Source organism: Delphinapterus leucas, chromosome 9, assembly GCF_059928025.1.
Source record: "Delphinapterus leucas isolate spDelLeu-1000000601 "Yukka" chromosome 9, BTC_Dleu_Yukka2, whole genome shotgun sequence".
In the NCBI taxonomy this organism is placed as follows: domain Eukaryota; kingdom Metazoa; phylum Chordata; class Mammalia; order Artiodactyla; family Monodontidae; genus Delphinapterus; species Delphinapterus leucas.
This window is the reverse complement of record NC_143137.1, coordinates 13,838,615-13,859,226: the sequence shown is the minus strand read 5'-3', so window position 1 is coordinate 13,859,226 and position 20,612 is coordinate 13,838,615. Positions and strand designations below refer to the sequence as shown.

At 47.2% G+C, this 20,612-nt stretch overlaps 1 protein-coding gene across 1 annotated transcript in view; it reads right to left on the bottom strand.

Annotated features, from left to right (window-relative positions):
- PARP12 (poly(ADP-ribose) polymerase family member 12) overlaps positions 1-18,689 on the bottom strand; it is a 44,934-nt gene extending 26,245 nt beyond the window's left edge. Inside the window, exons 1-5 of the mRNA XM_022579779.3 lie at positions 18,067-18,689; positions 14,157-14,292; positions 11,110-11,410; positions 8,676-8,774; positions 3,240-3,363 (exon numbers count right to left, since the gene is read on the bottom strand). Coding sequence (XP_022435487.1) covers positions 3,240-3,363; positions 8,676-8,774; positions 11,110-11,410; positions 14,157-14,292; positions 18,067-18,395 — 989 coding nt within the window. The 5' untranslated portion in view covers positions 18,396-18,689. The remainder of the gene's footprint in view (positions 1-3,239; positions 3,364-8,675; positions 8,775-11,109; positions 11,411-14,156; positions 14,293-18,066) is intronic.
- Positions 18,690-20,612: the final 1,923 nt, after the last annotated feature.

The following is a 20,612-nucleotide window of genomic DNA, read 5'->3' as shown; positions in this document are numbered from 1 at the left end:
AACTTCTACAGTGTTGTATGTCAATTATCTCTCAAAAAAACTGGAGAAATTTTTTTTGAAAAAGGAAATGAAGGGCTTCCCTGGTGGCGCAGTGGTTGAGAGTCCGCCTGCCGATGCAGGGGACACGGGCTCGTGCCCCGGTCTGGGAAGATCCCACATGCCGCGGAGCGGCTAGGCCCATGAGCCGTGGCCGCTGAGCCTGCGCGTCCGGAGCCTGTGCTTCGCAACGGGAGAGGCCACAACAGTGAGAGGCCCGCGTACCGCAAAAAACAAAAACAAAAACAAACAAACAAACAAACAAACAAACAAAAAAAGGAAATGAAGAAGCTAATAAATCCCTAAAGAAAAAAAAATCTAACAAAAGATATACAAGACCTTAATGGAGAAAATTAGAGAACTACTGAAAAATATTAAAGAACGTTTAAATGAGATGCTATCACGTACATGAATAGAAAGTCTTGGCATCATTATGATGTCAGTTCTCCCCAAACTGATAATAGACAATGCAATTTCAAGTTAAAAAAAATCACAACAGTGTTTTTTGTGAAAACCAACGGGCAGATTTTAAAATTTCTAAAGAGGAGCAAAAGACCAAGAGGCAACACAATTTGAGGAAAAATAAGGTGGGGATTTGCCTTATCACATGCTTAAACGTACTGTAAAGCACTTCTACATGAGACAGTGTGATGTTGACACAGAGACACACAGACCAATGAAACAGAAGAGGCCAGAAACAGATGGGTGTGTATTTGCTAACTCAACACCTGACACAGACAGCATTGAAAACAGGTGCAAAAAAGATGGCCTACTTACAAAAGTAGTACTTAGCATCTAAGTCTGAAATTAAGCTATAAAATGTATTCACATTTTGCCAAATCTGGCTCAGTTTTGGCGGGTTTAAAAATCGACTGACTTCTGGAAATGAATGGTAGAGATGGCTGCACTACAATGTGAATGTGTTTAATGCCACTGAACCTTACACTTAAAAATGGTTAAGATGGAAAATTTTATGTTATGTCTATTTTATCACAATTTTTAAATTTTATTTTTTTGCTGAGTAGAGTTTAAGACTTTTTTTTTTTTTGCTCTTCTTTCGTCCGTAAGAACGTATCTTTCTAAAGATGTAGAGTCGAATTACAACATATTAAACAAATCACTTGGAATATTTCTTCTCTATGTGGTTTATCCTTTATCCCATATATATTTTGGTTCGTTTGTCTCATTTTGATTTTTGTTTTGTTTTTTTTTTTTTGATTTACTTTTCGAATACTTCTTTTTTTTTTTACTTTTTTTATCCTAACATTTTATTTTTTTAATGGTTTACTTCTTTCTTTAAAATTTTTTATTTTATATTGAAGTATAGTTGATTAACAACGTTGTCTTAGTTTCAGGTGTACAGCAAAGTGATTCAATTATACATATACATGTATCTATTCTTTTTCAAATTCTTTTCCCCTTTAGGTTATTACAGAAAATTGAGCAGAGTTCCCTGTGCTATACAATAGGTCCTTTTTGGTAATCTATCTTAAATATAACAGTGTATACATGTCAATCCCAAACTCTAAATGTTTTAAATATATTTTTAAAAAGTGGTCTTTGGAAAACCTGGTAATTCATCTGCATAAGAATGAAACTGGACCTACACTTCACCACACGCAAGGAGCGGTTAATACAGTTCTTAAAATGTTAAAAATTTTTAAAGAAAATTCAGGACAAGTATTTTATGGTCTCAGGATAAGGAAGGATTTCTTACGACACAAAAGGTATAAAACCTCCAAAAAAAAAAGAAAAGAAAAAAAGTATAAAACTATAAAGGAAAGAATGGATAAATACTTCTCTTCATTTCATAAGCTGACAGGAGTTCATTTATTTTCAACACACATTTAATACTCAGAAACTTGAAGAGTTCCAAAACTAACTAATGAAGAACACAACCTTCCCCCTCAACAAAACAAACTACAAGCACAGACATTTCACAGCAGAAGAAGCATAAATGGCCACTGAACATGTGAAGAGACACTTTCCCTCACCAGGACTCAGGGATATGAAAATGGAGACCTTATTTTACACCGAAGACTAGAAAAGTGCAGACGTCAGACTACACCAAATGTGCAGTACAATCACTGTGGAAAAGAATCTGGCATCCCCTGGCAGAACTGAGGAGGGACCAGCCTACCTCCCAGCAGGCGCACCCCTGAACACCTACCCCAAGGAACCCTGCGCACACATGGCCCGGGAGGAACGTCAAGAACAGAGCCCTGAGAGAAGCCTCCAGGCAACAGTCCAGAGTAGCTCCATTCAGATGAGGTTCAAGGACAGGAGAAACTATCTGTGCTGACAGACTTTGGAACAGCGGTGGTTTACAGGGTGGGCACTGACTGGAAGGGGGCAGGAGGGGACCTTCTAGGTGATGAAAATGATCTACAGCTGGATCAGAGCATTGGCTACTGCAAACGTACGTACCTTCCTCAAAACTCACTGAACTATATACTTAATATCTGTGGCATGTCACCGAGTATAAATTTTAACTTAAAAAGCCTCAAAAAAAAAAAAAAAAAAGCAAGAGAAAGAGAAGGGGGGACGTAGGTAAGAGCTGGTTATGTGAGCCACTTAATCTTCTGAAGGGGGATAATTTGTTTCACATGCTTTACCAGTAGCAATTTGCACATAATTGCACCCTAAGCACAAATTTATTTTATCCACTCAAAAACGGGCTCAAATTCTCTTCTTGGCAACACATTTTAGCAAGTTTAATCCAAGATTTGAAAATAAGGCTACCCAGGACTTCCCCATTTACTCTCAACTGACTAAGTGAAAATACTAGGACATACTTAGGAAAATAAAAAAGGCTGAACAATAAACAGTAGTTCAGCTGTATGACTTTACAGGTAAAGGCTATAAATTTCACAAATGATTGCCTCTTGCTTTTCTGGACTAATCAATGAGGATATATTTACATGATCAATCCCAGCATCAAATAATTCAGAACTTACTTGGTACCCACCCCTTCTCTCCCCATAGCTCCTCCGTGAAAAAAGAGAAAGATGGGGCAACAAGGGCACTAACCACCAGCATGACCATCAACTTCCAAATTCATGCACGGAGCTTCCAGCCTCCTTACTCTGTGTGTGTGCATCTGTGTATGAAGCCCATCAAAACTAAACCCTTCTGTATCTAAACTTCCCGTACCACACACAAAAGTCCAGGCACAAAGCAGACACAAATGACATATTTCATACCCGTTTCTTGCAGGATTGCTATAGGCCTCCTCAATAAGGTACATTTTATGCAAATCCTTCCACGTGCCTCCATCTAAGACTTGCCATCGATATGGCAAATGGAAATGAACTCTACTGCACCTATCTGAAATAAAAATATAAAGAAGTGAGCACACTGGCAATACACAGCCTGGCCCAGTCCCACGGTTCTCAAGGGGTATGGTGCTGCCTGCTGACCTGGGAACATTCTGGAAATCTATGAGGGAGCCTTTTTTAATGCAGTCATACCTGAGCATTTAGATACCAAATACTATGCATTTTAGGATATACACTTTCCTTTTATGTCTCCCTTGTTAATAGGACATTAAACACATTAAACTGATTTTTTAAAAACTGTGTGTTGGTGGGTTACATTATGTATGAATTTCATGTCATGAGAGTAAAGAAGCTGATCATGAGATAGATGGTCGAAGGCTCCATGTCTGCAGGGGCAGTCTGTCCGTGCATTACTGCTATACATGTGACACTTGGATGGGGCGTGGTCACACCAGAAATGGGAGCAGGTTCGTCTCTACCAGAACCATCCCAACCCCAGCAGGTCCTACAGCAGGTGGGTCAGCAGTGTGGTTTCAGCTCACCTTGATCTTTCTGGCTGCTAAGTTACTCACCCCTCCTCAACACACCCCACCCCCCGAAGGCATTGTACACACAGCCCGGGTCTACGGTTTCCATCCAACTACTCCCCCATGCCTTCCGTGTGCTCCCGGGGCCTGTACCTCCTAGCACCTCCTGCCCACTTTGCCTTGGCTCATGCCAGCCGCTCACCTGGAATGCTGCCCACACCCTCCCTCTACCTTTCAACAGACTGTGAGGTTCTGGTACATCCTGATGGAGGAATGTTGTGAGAGGAAAGAGAGGCACAAAAGAAGAGCAATGGGAATCTTCACACTGACACCTGCAGGATTTATACTATTAGGTAGAAAGATACATAGCTGTGGAATGCCTCTATTTGGGCAAAAGAATAGAAAAAACAAGATTAGCCAGACTCGGACTAAATACACATATATGCACACATTATTCCTTGCTGTGGGGGGGTGGGGGTGGGGGCGATGGGAGGACTGGGTGGCGCAGCACAAAGTTATGAGGAGAGATTTGTTTTGAATTTTGAACCACAAAAATATATAGTCAAAAAAATTAAACATCTAGTTAAGTGAAAAAAGATACAAAAGAGCGTTCATAGAGTGCACCTGTGTAAAGAGAAAGACTAAACATACACACTTGTGCTTGTATAAAATCTTGATGGAAAAATAGTCAAGGAACTAGTAATAATGACTGTTTCTGAAGGGAATCTGGGTGCTGAGGAAAAGGGTTGTGACGAAGACATTTCTTACTGTCTTTTGTACATTTTTAATTCATCTTTCAAAATAATAACAATGAAGCATGGCTAACTTGACACCTGAAAAAAATTAAAATTTTCTAACATCGTACGCAGTCTTTCAGGCAAGTCTTAATGCCACTTCTTTCCCAGAGACCCTGCCAGGGAGCAATGGGGTGGCAGGGACCGGGGAGGAAGTAGGGAGACGGCCTGGGCTTGTCAAAGACCAGGCCTGGGGCCAGGCCGACAGGGCTTAGAGAACAGGAGGAGGGACCCCAACCAAGGAAATCTCTGCCAAGTTCAACCAGGCTGGAAACAGCCCCACTGGGGAGTCAGGATGTCCTGATCTGTCCAGAGTTAGGGCAGGGATGGCTCACACCAGGCCAAATGGAGCCCTCTTAGGCTCCTGACCAGGGGTGTGGACAATAAAGTGATAACCAGGGGCTCGACCTGAAGAGATAAGGCCACAGCTGTGGTCCAGAGGTCACGACCAAATAAGATTCCCTGTTTCCTCCTAAGGGGCACTAAGGGAAATGATGAGGAATGAGTGTTCAGTCGCTCATCTATACAGCCCAGCACAGGTGAGTCCTGGACAACCTGAAGAAAGGCTCTCCCCTTAAGAAGGCACCTGTCAGGGTAGGAGCACCACCCACCCCTCTCCAGGCTGACACTTCCTTGGGAAGGGCATAGGGGCCAGGGGAAGGCACTGTGAGGCCTGAGGCTTCTAGCTCTTAATCCAACCTGAGCATGGAGCCCATGCTGCTCACAAGCCGGCAGGTGCCCTGAGGAGGAGGATGCCACACAGGCCACTGCAGCCATGAAGATGGCAAGAGCGGAGTCCTAGCTCAGCGCTGGGGGTGTAAAGCCCCTTCTCTGCTACAACTTTCCTGGTCCTTCTGTCCCCTCTCTCAGTTTCCCTCCCTTCTTCCAATGTTCCCCACCTCACTGTTGCATTCCCAAGTCTAGGTTTTCTAGAAGGTTAGTCACAGAAACCAAATCAAATTGGCAAAGTACCCACATCCACATCCCCTGTCTCCCTACTTCCCTTAAAATGACAGATCACAAAGAAGAAATCCAAAAGCACTGGAAAACGGAGTACCATCAAAAGACCAGAATTACTAAAGAATTCCTAAAAATATGAAGCAGTAAGAACCAAACCAACAAAGAGAGAAAAATACATGCAGAATATGCAGAAGAGAGCCACCCCAGAAGTAGGAAGGAGCTGGGGGCTTCACAAACTCAGAGTCAGACGTAACAAGGAGCAAGAAAGACACCCGGACAAGAGCACTGAGAGGAATCAGGACCCAGTGGAGCAAGTGCCCCATCAGTGCCTTGCTTGTGCCCAGCAACCTTGTTCTTTGTCCCATGGAACACGTGGGTGTGGATATAGGGGCTGGAGAGAGAAGCATGCGAGAAAGCCATCAAAGCCCCCGCCCTGACCTTCGAACATACGCCAGCAGCCCCCGCAACCAAGCAAGACTTACCGCCTTTTCCCCATTAAGCCTGGAATCAGAATCGGCCTCCACCAGTAGGCACAGGGATTTGAGTACCAACATGGTCACACAACCAAGAGCCACCCAACACACGAGGAAAAATAACACAGACAGGCAGCTAACTCACACAGAAGAATCAACCCCTAAGGAAATAATTTTTGGAGAAAACAGATCAAGAGAAACCACCAGACCTAAACATAAAAGCTAAGCCTATAAACTTCTGGAAAAAAAAAAACCCATAGGAGAGACATTTTCCTGGGCCTGAAAGAGACAAAGATTTTTAGGGCACAAAAAACACAAACCATTAAAAAATATATTAAAATGGACATCAACATAAAACATATTCTTCCACAGATGACTGTAAAAAAAAAAAAATGAACATGAAAGACAGACTGGGAGAATATATTTTCAATACCTATATCTGACAAAGACATGAATAAAGAATATTCAAAACTACCAGAAGTCAATAATGAGAGATCAAACAACCCAATAAAAAAATGGGCCGAACAGTCACAAAAGACCACACGTTGTATGATTCCATTTATATGAAATATCCAAGCAAACCCAGAGACATAATGTAAATGCCAGGAGCTGGGGGGAGGAAAGAATGGGTAGTGACTGCTAATGGTTATGGATTTCTTTGGAGGTGATGAAAATGTTCTAATATTGACTGTGATGATGGTTGCACAGCTCTCACTATATTAAAAACTATTAAATGGGTGAATTGTATACTATATGAAATATACTTAATATCTTAACAAAATTGTTATCTGCCTGTAAAATAGGCAAAAGATTTAAACAGATACTTCACAGAAGACATACAAGTGGCCAACAGGCACATGAAAATAAATGGTAAATATCATTACTCATCAGGGAAATGCAAATGAAAGCCACAATGAGATATTACTCATTTGCTAGGATGGCTAAAATTTATAGGACTGACAATACCAAGTGTTGGCAAGGATGTAGAGCAACCAAAACACTCACACACTGCTGGTGGGAAGGTGAAATATATCCACTTTGGAAGACAGCCTGGCTGTATCTCGTAATGTTAAACACACATTTATCATATGATCAGACATTCCACTTCTAGGTCTTTACCCAAGAGAGGAAGACATACATCCACATGAAAACTTGTACATGAATACTGATAGAGGCTTTATTTATAAAAGCCCAAAACTGGAAACCCAAATGTTCATCAACATATAAATGGATAAACAACTTGTAGTTAATCCATGCAACAGGAGAATACACGCTGTATGATTACATTTATATAAAATTCTGGAAAACACACATCTACTCTACATCAACAGAAAGTAGATCAGGATTGCCTTGGGTCGGGAAACTGGGGGGTGAGGATCGACTGTATAGGGGCATAAGGGGAATTTTTGGAATGAGAGAACTGTTCCGTATCTAGATTATAGTGATAGTTACAGGGGCAAACATACTTACCAAAAGTCAAAGGGTATACTTAAAATGGGTGCATTTTATTGTATGTAAATTATAACTAATAATGTTGATTTTTAAGACTATATATATACACACACACACACACACACATATATATATATATATATATGTATATATACAGCACATATTCCTTGACCTAGTATTCCATTTCCAGGAATCTATCTATGGAAATACACATGTGTACTCAGATGCTCAGGGGAAAAAAATCACTCTAATCAAATACTACAAAGTTGTTTTTAAAATCCCGGTAGACATACACATACATATCAATGTAGAAAAAATCTCAAGGACACACCATTAAGTAAAAGAAGCAGATTAAATAATGTGCATGTTCCCATCTGTTGAAAAATATGTGAAACAAATATGACCACACGTCACATGTTTACCTTCAGAGAAGGCTGAAGGAAGACTTCAGACTTTACTCTGTATCATTTCACTCTTTTACAAAGTGAAAGTATTCATGAATTGCTTGGGTAGTTTTTAAAGACTGAAAACAAAACAGGAAGTTTTGGTGTTTGTTTTTTTTTTTAAGCAGAGTCACCAAATTTGAGAAGGAATCTTTCTTCAAAGCCCAGGACAGCAGCAAGAACAAAGGTTTAGTGAAAATACAGTCTCACACCCACACCCACACAAAAAACAAGATTTGCTACTTCTGATAAAAGAGAGAATGTGGAGAGAAACCCCAAACTTAAATAAATACTCATCCCCCAAGAGTGAACACAGGTGTCTCCTCCTGAGGGAGGGCATTCCTAGGTTCTAAGGTACCTCTGAGACTACAACCTCCCTCCATAAGGGACACTAGACTGGGCATCCAAGTGCCTTTGCAGGTCTCTGACCTCACGCTATGTTGACCAAGGGGCAACACTTGACACTCATTTGCTGCATGAACCAAACAGTCATGCTCCCCATCTACAGTTTGATCTTTAGAAACTCTAGTAATTCCTACCACCCTCAACTCCTCAACAAAATCACTGAAGTGCCACCAGCTCACAATTAAGATGGCCTGACCCTCTCTGGACGGGGGGGAGAGGACCTCGAGGGTGGTGTCAGAGCAGAGCTCTGGGAACCAGAAGCAGTTATCCCGCCCACAAGTGGATGAAGGGGTTTCCCCTGACTCACCTTGAAAGGTACAACGTTTCCAGATATGGAACAAGCAAATCTGATCACTCTCCTCTTGGTTGGCAGTGTTTGGGGACGCAGAACCTGCATCTCTTCTTTCTACAAAGAAACACTGCAAAGATGTATCACCGATGCTTCTGACACGGGGTTGGGGTAGTTCAAGGTACAAAGGAGAGAAAAAAGGATTCATTCATCCCTCTGCACGAGGCAAAAGTGGGCAAGGCAACCTCACAAAATCTTATAAAGTTCTGGATGAAAGGACCCTCAGACATAAGGTGGGCCCTCTGCTTTTTAGGGAGGAATCAGGGAGCCCAAGGTCACAGGGCTGCTTGCCAAATCCAGGATGTCATTGTTGGGGGCTGGGGGTGAGTCTTTTCTCAACTCTGGCTGTGCACCCAATTCACTAGGAGACCTGTTTAAAAATAGAAGTGCCCGGCTCTACCTCAGATTGACTCAATCAGAAGCCTTCAACAGTGGAACCTGGGACACTTTTTTAATAGGGGGGAACCACTAACCAACACATTTTCCTTCTGTATCTACTGATGTGATGAGCCCAGAGAGCAAGTGAAGGCTGCATTTTATAAACTAGATTTGATTGCAAAAGCAAATACTTGTCAATGAACTATTAGAATCGGGTGCCAATACCAAGAAAAAAATAACAATAAACAGAAAGCCCACAATTCACAATGAAACCTAATTTAGGTTAATTATAAAAATTGTAGGGACTTCCCTGGTGGCGCAGTGGTTAAGAATCCGCCTGCCAATGCGGGGGACACGGGCTCGAGCCCTGGTCCAGGAAGATCCCACATGCTGCGGAGCAACTAAGCCCGTGCGCCACAACTCCTGAGCCTGCGCTCTAGGGCCCATGTGCCACAACTACTGAGCCCGCGAGCCACAACTACTGAAGCCCGTGTGCCTAGAGCCCATGCTCCACAACAAAAGAAGTCACCATAATGAGCTCACACACAGCAATGAAGACCCAACGCAGCCAAAAATAAATAAAAATAAATAATTTTTTTCAAATATTGTAATATAACAAGAGCGTGCAAGTGCTCTCAAAGTTTACCTTTACTAGAAGTGCTTCAATGAGCCATTACCTAATAATTACACTTCAGTGGGCCCCAACTGTCAACCATATAAGCATATAAAACTCATTAGCAAACCCTCCCTATTTTGTTATTCATCTTCCCTTGTTGTTTTATAGGCCCCTCAGACAGCCACAGGCTGCACCTTAAAACCTACACCTGTGGAGCCTTAGAGCTGGCCTCCCTCTCCCCCCAGGAGCAGGTATCCTCCCCTCCCTTTCTAACAAGGCCATAATCCAATTGACACTTTTAACAAACTATTTAAAGCAAAACCTGTTTGCTTCTAGGCTTCTCACTGTTGAAAGAAACTAACCAAAAATAATTGAAGAAAATGTAAAGAAAAAACATATGACAAGGACAACTTTCAAATATAAAAATCAGGTAAGATTAGAGTGATAAGTTTGTTTGCTGGTCATCCTGGCACTGGTATTTTAGGAAGTGTTCTATTAAAAATCCTAGATTATCACTACAGCTAACAAGTAGGGGGGAGCCACGGCTCACAGTCACTAAGGTATAAACAAGGCCCAGGACAGTGGCCAGCACATGGCCAGGACTCAAATTTGTTGAATGAGAAAATGGATCATCAGAATGGCCAGCCTACAGCAGATACTGTGAAAATCCAAAGGACACCAAGGCATCACAGCCTCCCTGAGGGACCATGGTATTCACGTCCCAACCAACAGGTACTCAAGAAATGCTTATTAAATAAACAATCTCTGTTCAAAATCCCTCCATTTGCCTGTCACTAAGCTTGATATTTCTCAAAAAAATTTTTTTAAAAAGTGTCCTGACAGATTCATCCATTCAACAAATGTCTCAGTGCCTACTGTGGTCGGCACTGTCTAGAGATGAGCGGTGAACAAAGTCAATCTGCAGTGACGAAAAAGATCCATTCATGTCAAGAAGAGAGCTGAAATTAAAATATGCTTCATTCAAAAATAAGTAAATAAAATATGCTTCATTCACTCATTAAAAATATATATATATAAACAGAATGCAATGCAAAGGATGGCCCCAGAGTTGTACAGCATGGCATTAACTCTGGGGTCCCTCACTGGAAAACAAGCTCTCCAGGGGGGCAGAGGGAAGACTGGATAGGGAGAAGCAGCATCTCCCATCTCTGTGCAGATGAGGCCCAGAGAGAATTCACCCACCCTCCGACACCAGTCGGCATTTGTTTAGAATGTCTTGCTCGTTCACAGCTCTGACTTCAACTCATCTTCACAGTCCCCACTGGCCAGGAGGGGATGGCCAACTGCATTTTACTAGAAGCAGCACAGACTTGCCCAAAGTCACACATGCCATTTAGCGGTCAGCTGGCATCCAGGAGCCCCAGCCCAGAGCCTTACCAGAAGTCCCCTGTGACACACAGGGAGAAGGCGGCACTCTGATGGACGGAGAGCTCTTATTCTTGATGTCATGAGCATTTCTGTAAATGGAAGGCAGCCTGCTCACCAGCTCTGACCTCATGCCCAACTTCTCCAGTTTTTCCAGGTTCTCAGAATTAGAGAAATCATGGGATCTCTTACAGCCAGTGCCAAACTTGCATTCACCCTGTGAAAAATACTGGCAGATGTGGAGTTTGACACATTGCTTTTTAAAGGAACAAGAGCCATAGGGTCCATGTCCTTTGTTGTAATGAAGGCAGATCTGTTAACAGAGAAGGAAAAAAGACAGCAGCTTAGAAAGGCCTCACACAACACCACCTCCTTACTGAGCCTACTACTACTTCCTACTAGAGAAAGAGGTTCCTCCAGAGACCTAGCCAAGGCTGCGATCCCATCGCGACACTGGTCGCACAGCTCTGAGAACACCCCTCACTCTAGATGGACGCCACTAGCACATGCCCTTGGTAAATGGGACCCGGGGAGGACAGCGGACTGCTCAGAACAAGCCCCTCCACCGGGAAAATCCAAAGTACATCCGGCTGATCAGAGCTGCTCCCTTCACACGAAACAACATTTTAATGTAACTCACACAGCAAACCTTACACTACTAACAAACCTTACACGCTACCTACCCCCTGCCCCCACTGATTCACCAACTCTCTCTAACTCAGGGCCCAGTTTCTCCCAACACTTTTTTTCTCCAATTCTAGGTCAAAGAGGCTCTGAGGATTTAAAGTATCTTCAAGAAAGCCAAATACAGCCCTTTCATTTCCCAAGTGCAAAATGAGACTCAGAGAAGCTAACAGGCTTGCCCTGGGTCACACAGCTGTCTAACACACCTGGCACATACAGTACCTGCTGGACAGGGTTGTTGGTAAGGTGGAGCTTGAACTTGAATCAACTGTTCCTTTTCCTCTACATTCCACGTTCTTGGAGATGGGAACTAAACCAGAGACCACCAAGGGCCCACTCACTCAACTCACAGGCATTACACTGAACAGAGGGCTACAGAACCCAGGCCCAGATCAGCATGGGGTCCCTACTGGAAATGGAAGCCCCGAGGGAAAAGATCAGAGGGAGCTGGGCCCTAACCTTGATCCTGCCACTTACAAGCTGTCTGACCTTGGGCAGGCCACTCACCAGCTCTGAGATTCCGTTTTTTAATCCCCCAAATGGGAATAATGCCACCTACATTGCTGGGCTATTGTGAGAATTAAATATAAAAAATATACCAAGTGACTAATACAATGCCTGGAACACAGTGGGTGCTCAACTCACGGTGGCGGCCCCCAAACGGTCAACTGATAAGGGGGCTAGCCTGAGAGTAGTGGACCTGGCAGGAGAGCTGCCCTGGATCTGAGCTTTTGGTCACAGCCCCCATGCGCTGGCAACTGTGTCCTGAAGCACCCCACACACCCCAGGAGACAGAGGCTGCGCATTCCAGGCCGGTCACCTGCTGATTCAGTTCTCATACCACTAACAAGGTGATCACTCCAAAAAGTTAATGCCTACCCTCCCAACACAACCTCGCCCCAAATCCTGCCTGTGACACAGGAGGCTGTATGGCTGAGCCTCCACCTTCGCATTTCTCTCTCCCCTCCCCCTAAGTCCAGGTCGTGCCAACTTACACACTGTGCCCTGACCAGGTAGGCCCCCCGTTCTCTGCTTCCCTCTTCCCACACCTTCATCCTTCACTCGCCCTCCAGCACCCAGAGCAGGCACCATCTACTCCAGGGCACCTTCCCCAGTGCCCAAACTGTGCCCCCGAGACCAGAGCACTGACTCCTGCTAAAGCACCTACAACAGCACCTTGCTATCATCCACTACTGCCCCACCCAGTAGCTGTGCCCCCCCGAAGAGCAGAAAGGGTCTTTCACCTCCTTACCACCAGCGCTCGTCTGTAACGGATTGTCAATAAAGGTGAGGTGAATTAAATCTATACTAGTTTTCAAAAGGCAAAGAAAAACACTTAATACCTGTTATGTGCCAGTCATTTGCTACGTAGCATCTTTCTCAAATGGGAGGTTTCAGCTGAGTAATAAGGAAGCACTGTCATTAAAATATATCCATCTAATCCCTGTTGCCTCATCCAAGAAGCAGTGCCAGAGCATCCCACAGAACCTGTGCTGGCCACAGAACGACCACTCAGATCTGCCACAGAGCACAGGCAACTCTCGGCCCAGCTGCTGCCCTTTGCAGCCGCCCTCTTTACACAGAGGGCGCTCCCAAGGGCTGCTCTCAGCCAATGACCGGGCAGGTTGTTCTGGGGAGACACAGGATGCCAACCAACAGGGACTTTAGCTCAGAACTTTTCGCTGTCTGGGTAGAAGCTTCCTGAGAACTGCACTGCAGTCAGGGTCTCTTCCTACCGGGTCCCTTTCCTTCCCCTTCTCCTGCCACAGATGTCAGAGCACCAACACCATCTGAAGCCTTCCCCACCTTCTTCTGCTCCCTCCCCAATAAATCTCTCACACTTCCAATCCCACCTCGGTGTCCGCTTCTCTTAGGACTCAAGCTAGTCCATGACCATTGCAGTGAGCTTCAAAGCAAGTGGGTGGTTACTGTCTGAAATGCAGTATGAGAATTCACATCACCCCAAGTTAGAAAACTTCCCCACAGACCTCCGGGGTCTGGTGGTACCTGCATTTTTCTAAGTCCTGCTAGACAGGGACAGGCCAGCTGGAATCTCTCACCCCCTTCGCTCTGTGTAGCAACTGGCTGCAGCCACTGGCCAAACGGGCTCCCCCAACCTCACAGAAGCCCTGCAAAGGAGGTACCAGCCCAACTGACATGGAGGGAAAGGAGGCTTCAAGAGGAAGCAAGGTTGGCACAAGATCGCAGGGCTAAAAATCAGCAGAGCCAGGAGCTCAGTCCAGGTCTCCCTCCAGGCAGACCCCAGCGATCACAGTGGGGCCCTTGGCCTCTCTTCCGCCGTGTCTTCCTGTCTCCCCACCTCCTGGTCCCTCCCTCATCACTTACACTCAGGCCCACCCTCTCCTGGCACTCACCTCCGGCAAGAGCAAGGGGTCGTTCTGTAACAAGAGCACGCAGAGCTCACTGAAGCTGAGGTGGTCCACGCCCTGAGTTTTCAGCACACGCGCGTTGTGTTCGGACGTCAAGTTGTGACCGTTCCTACAGTCCTTCCTGCAAAGAAGCAGGGCTAGGGTCACAGGTGAAATGTCTCCCCAAAACCCTTATGTTGAAGTCCTAACTCCCGGTACCTCAGAAGTGACTGTATTTGGAGTCTTTCAAAAAGGTGAGTAAGTTAAAATGAGTTCACTGGGGGGCCTAATCCAATCTGACCGGTGTCCTTATAAGAAAAGGGGATCAGGACACAGAAGGAAGACCATGTAAAGGCACAGGGAGAAGAAGGCATCTGCAAGCCAAGGTTGGTGTCGGGAGACACCAACCTGCTGACACCTTGAACTCTGACTTCCTAGCCTTGAGAACTGTGAGAAAATAAGTTTCTGTTGTTTAAGCCACCCAGTCTGTGGTACCTTGTTAAGGCAACCCAAGCAAACTAATACAGCTGGTAAAATCAATCTTTAAGAAAATTTTTCAGGAATAGTTCCTGACATTATTTAGAGGCACCAGAGAAAACCAGCATGTCTATGCCATGAAAAATCATAGTGCTTATTTACAAAGGAAGAGATGGTGCCTTGCAAGCACCTCTCAGCAGGTTTTTGGTAAGAATGATGGAGCCATTCCCCCAGAGTCACAGCATGCCAGTCTCTGGGCACTTACTGGCATTTAACATTGGCTGAATAAATGAGTGTGGATACAGGCGTGTACACACACACACACACACACCACACACACACACACACCACTACTGGGGCCCAGCCCTTTTTTCTGCTCCCCTCCTGCATTCTTTTGATCAACAAGCCCCTCTTGAACACTCTCTGTGAGCCAGGCACTGGCACCACGCCCCCATGATCCAAAGATAAGCCTTCAAATGATCACCTGAGTCAACAAGACCCAGAAGGGTCAGGTAAATAGCATTTGCTTGACTCAAGACACTGCCATACCTACGATAAGCATCTCAAAAGAAAACTGAACCCCTGGATCTACTCCCCCAAACCTGCACCTCCCATGGGCTCCCCCATCTTAGTAAAGGGCAACTTCCCTCTTCCACTGCACAGGCTGAAAACCCTGGAATCATCCAACTCCTCTCCTTCTCTCTAGTGGAGACACAGACATTGAGATGACTCTAAAATGCTGTGGGAAATGCAAGGTCAGCTGTGATCAGGATGCATCAGCGCAGAGAGGGGGCACCTGAGCCTGATAGAAGTGGGGGAAGCAATCAAGGGATGGTGCCTGGAAGGTATAAAACCTGAGCCAAATACTTAGGGTTGAGGAACCAGGCACGGAGAGCAGGGAAGCACATTCTAGGCAGAGGGGCCTGGTAATCACGATGATGATGATGGCTACTAAAACTCATTGGGCATTTACCACAAACCAGGGTTTGCCTAAATGTTTCGTGAGTTAACTCGTACTGTCCTCAACAAGCCTATAAGGTGGGTAATACTATCCCATTTTGCAGATGAGGGAACTGAGGCTCAGATAAAAACTAATTTGCCCAAGATCACTCAGCGGGCAAGGAGCAGAGCCAGGGTAGAGACAAGGCATGCTTGCCTTGGAGCTGGGCTCTGAACCACTGTGCTCACTGCCCCCTAAGCACAGGATGGAATTGGGGACCTGGGACCCTCCCCAACTGTCGCCAATGAACAAAAGCAGCAGTGATGATCTACTTCTGAGACAGCTGACCCTGTGGTTGAGGAAGACAAGTAACTTCGCAGGGAAAGTATAGAATGTGCAGCTGACCACACCCACTCTCCCTTCTGCAACCCAGAAACAGCCAGAGAAGGAAGGTTCAACAAACTGTCCTGTGTAAACCACAAGAAGAGGGAAAAAAGAAGAAAACTCCGGATCATCCAGGCCAGTAAATACCAGATTTCCAAGACAAATAAAATCTGACCCCAAATTTTGGGAATTAGCCTAATAGGGCTGCCATCTTTATTTTACCCACTACGGACATTAATAAGGCCCACCAGTGGTCCCCGTCTTCAGGTCCCTCCATCCGCCATTTATTGTGTCTGCCTTCCTCTCCAGGTGTGCCCTGCCTTCCAGCCCGGAGGTGCTGCCTCTCCACCAGCCCCCCTGCAGGCCCGACTGCCCCAGGGCTCCCTCCACTCTCAGCCTCCACCTGGATCAAACCCATTCCTGGTGCTGCAGCCATGGCATACACTGCCCAGCAAGTCCCAAAACTAGCATCTCAGGGCCCTGGTGATCCTCCCAAGCTTCAGACCTGGATAGCTACCCCCTGGGCACACTTTGAAACAAAACCCTCTCCCGCTCTCTGTCAACAGTAAGAAAGGGAAGTCAGCTCTGTGTCAACACTAATAAAGAAAAATGAGTCATCGCCTCTTGGATCCTGTCACCACCCTCTCACCAACTCTCCCAAATTCCTCACACATACGTCCCTTCCTCTTCAGGGTATTTCTGGGCAGCTGCTTCCCAGGGATCACATCTCCCAGCTCCCCCTGCACCCAGGCAGAGTCATGAGACATCCTGTGGTGCAGGTGCCATGGACAGAAAGATAGCTACCATTCCAGACCTGGCCCACAAAAACCTCCCACCAGCTCTCTACTTTCCATCTCCTCCACCTGCTCCTTGGAACCTGATACCCAGATGGCCTTAGGAGCCATGGGCTGAGGAGGGCAGAGTCTAGGTCCGCCAGCCTGGGTCCCTAAATGACTGCGTGCATCAAGGTCCCTACCCCATGCTGACTATTAAACCTTACCCTTAGACCTGATGTGAGCAACAAATAATGTCCACCATGTTACGGTATAAAAAAGAAAAGAAACTAATTCTTCTAAATAACGGGGCTAGCTTCCAAACAGGTCTGCATCACATCCTCCTCTAAATAAGCACCCGCACCACTAAGATCTCTTCCTCAAACGCACACCTGATGGCTACTCGCCTGCCATTTGACGGGCCCCATCACCTTCAGGGTGAGGTCCAAATTCTTTAGCATTAACCTCATTAATCCACTCCACAAATCTCACTGAGCACCTGCCAGGCGCAGAGCACAGAGCTGAGGGCCGGAAAAGGCCAGCCAGGGCCAAGACAGAGGGGCCTCTGCTCTCCGAGTTTTCAGTTCTACTGAAGGAATGAGCGGCCATGACGGGCGCTATGAGAAAAGTAAACAGAACAATGTGATGGAGAGGAAGAAAAGTGATGCCTGAGTCCTGAACGATACAGCAGGCAAACCAGGAAAGGCGGTCCAGGAGAGCAGAGGTCACGAGATAGACTGGAAGTGTTCCAGGACCAGAAGGGCATCAACGGAGGGGACGAGGATGGAGGGCCGGCAGGGACCAGTTCCCTGAGGGACACGGGGGGCGACGGTAAGGAGCTTGCATTTTATTCTAAATGCAGCAGAAGCCACTGCCGGCTTGTAAGTAAGTGAGAAAGGTTTCAGAAGAGTCCTTCGGCTGCTGGGCACAGAGCCCGCCTCTGCGTGGGCCCTCACGGCCAGCTCTGGAGCCCGGGGCGCTCTGGAGCTCCGAGCAGAAGTCAGCCGCAGCCCCTTTCCTTCTGGAGCTCCCTCCCTCTTCCCTCGGCCAACGCTCTCCAGCCCCACCCCGGTACTGCCCCTCCCAGGGTGTCCCACCCCCTGCTGGGCTCTAAGTCGCTCTCCGAGACCGCAGGGGCCCAGAGGACACCGCTCGACGCGGAGTCCGGCGCACAGTTCCGGGTATTCAGTAAATGCTCGATAAATGTTCGCTGAAGGGAATTCCGGGGAGAGGCCAGGGAACAGCCACCTCACTGTCGCCCCCGAATTTACGAAGGGCCACGACCGGGCTGGGAGCGAAGAGGCCCTCTCCCCTCGTCGGGCTCCGGGGCGCGGCGCCTTACCTGTCCCTCAGGATCTTGCACTTGCCGTAGAACACGAACTTGCAGAGGTGCAGCTGAGCGCAGAGCCCCACGCAGCTCGGCTTCGAGCCCTGGTACGCGCCGCACACGCGCAGCGGCGATACGGCCAGCACCAGACGCTCGACGGCCGCCGCGCCGTCCCCGGCCGCCCGCCGCGCCACCGCCAAGCGCCCGCGCTCCCGCAACAGCCGTTCCAGCACGTCCCCGCCGACGTTCGCCCGCAAGCGGCGCCTCAGCTCCTCCAGCTCCAAGGCGCCCCCGGCCGCGCACAGCGCCTGGGTCACCTCACGGAGGAGGGCGTCTGGAGCCATGGCCGTCGAGCCTGGGACTGGAGGGGCGTGGGCGGTTCCCGCGAGGTGGAGACGCCGGCCGGAAATGAAACCGAAAGCTCCTCAGGGCCTGGGGGGAAACAGAATCCGGCCTCGCCACGCCCCCGGCCCGCAGCTGAGCGGGGCTCGGCGCCTTCCGGCCCCAGCGCCCCCAGCGGCTCTAGGCCTCACGCCCTCCCCGTCGGAAGTCCGCAGCCGCTTCTTTGGCGTCCCGGGGATTCGTCGCCGGGTCCCTCAAAGTGGTGAAAGAATAAGAGTCACCACAGCCTTGGGGGCCGCGCTCGGCGTTCTCGAAGCGCCTTCGCCTGGACGAGGGGGGTGGGGCCGCCCAGGGGCGCGCGCCGCCCCCTCAGAGCCCGGGCCTCGGGAAGTAGCGCGGCTAGCTGACCCCGCACCTTTGCCCCCGGCGCTAGGCGGAGCAGCAGGGAACGCCCACCTGCCAACGGCCGGGCGGCGTCGCGGAAGCCGAACTCAAGACGACGCTCAGGGAAACTGGGAAGAGGAACAGGGGCTTCGCCAGGGGAAAGCAATCACGCTGAATTGGAAAACGGGCTTAAGTGTTAGCCTTCTTTTCGGTGCAGGCAGTGAATCCCTTATTTAAAAATAAAAGCCGTTTCTCCCCACCCCTGCTGAGTGAAGATGGAATATTAAAGGCCATTGGGGGCACAGGGACCCTCACAAGCGTCGCTGATGGAAATGTGAAGTGTTAGAGCCCTTTGGGAATGTAATCCTGGAATAGTTATTAAAATGTTTAATGGGGCTTCCCTGGTGGCGCAGTGGTTGAGAGTCCGCCTGCCGATGCAGGGGACACGGGTTCGTGCCCCGGTCCGGGAAAATCCCACATGCCGCGCGCGGAGCGTCTGGGCCCGTGAGCCATGGCCGCTGAGCCTGCGCGTCCGGAGCCTGTGCTCCGCAATGGGAGAGGCCACAGCAGTGAGAGGCCCGCGTACCGCAAAAATAAATTTAATTAATTAATGAATTAAATAACATGTTTAATGTGCGTCACCTTTGACCCAGCAATCTTTCTTCTGAGAATCTTCTAGAAGTCAAAGGAACGGTAAAGAAGTTATGTATAAAAGCGTTTGTGTGGAGGGGGAAGGGTTCTGGGAGCAACGCGGTTGATCGTTGTCCAGACTGTTAACACAGCTCGAACCAGCGTGCATTGAATCTCTGCCTATTGATCTAGAGAGACATCCACGATGTGTGGTTAAGTGAAAAAAGAAAGCTGTATAAAAGTGTTTAGGGCTTCCCTGGTGGCGCAATGAGTTGGGGGGTCCGCCTGCTGATCCGAGGGACGCGGGTTCGTGCCTCGGTCTGGGAGGATCCCACGTGCCGCGGAGCGGCTGGGCCCGTGACCCATGGCCGCTGGGCCTGCGCGTCCGGAGCCTGTGCTCCGCAGCGGGGGAGGCCACGGCGGTGAGAGGCCTGCGTACCGCAAAAAAAAAAAAAAAAAAAGTTTAAATCGATAGCAAGAAGAGAATCCCATTTGTGTGTGAATGTCGCGGGATATTTTTGAATGGGCATCGAGACAGCTGAGGAAGGACCCAGTGTTGTTGGCACTGACACTGGTTGTAGAGAGTACGCACTAGGAGGTACAGGGAAAGTGGGAAAGGAAAGTTGAGGGGCGGAAGAATTGTGGGGGAAAGATATAGTATTACATTAACTTAAAATGAACATAAAATTCTATTTATAGTATTACTACGAAAGTGCAAAAATCTATTAAGTGTATGGATCAAGAGTAGATAGTAACACAGACAAATAAAAATGAATTAATTAGGGGATGGGATGAGGGACAATTTTTCTCTTGCATTTTAATTGTTCTTTTAATTCTTTTAAAAAAATTATTTTTATACAGCAGGTTCTTATTAGTTATCTATTTTATACGTATTAGTGTGTACATGTCAATCCCTATCTCCCAGTTCAGTTCATTCCCCCCCTCCCCCCGCCTTGGTGTCAGTACGTTTGTTCTCTCCATCTTTGTCTCTGTTTCTGCCTTGCAAACCGGTTCAGCTGTACCATTTTTCTAGATTCCACATATATACGTTAATATACAATATTTTTCTCTTTCTGACTTACTTCACTCTGTATGACAGTCTCTAGGTTCATCCACGTCTCTACAAATGACCCAATTTCGTTCCTTTTTATGGCTGAGTAATATTCCACTGTATATATGTGCCACATCTTCTTTATCCATTCATC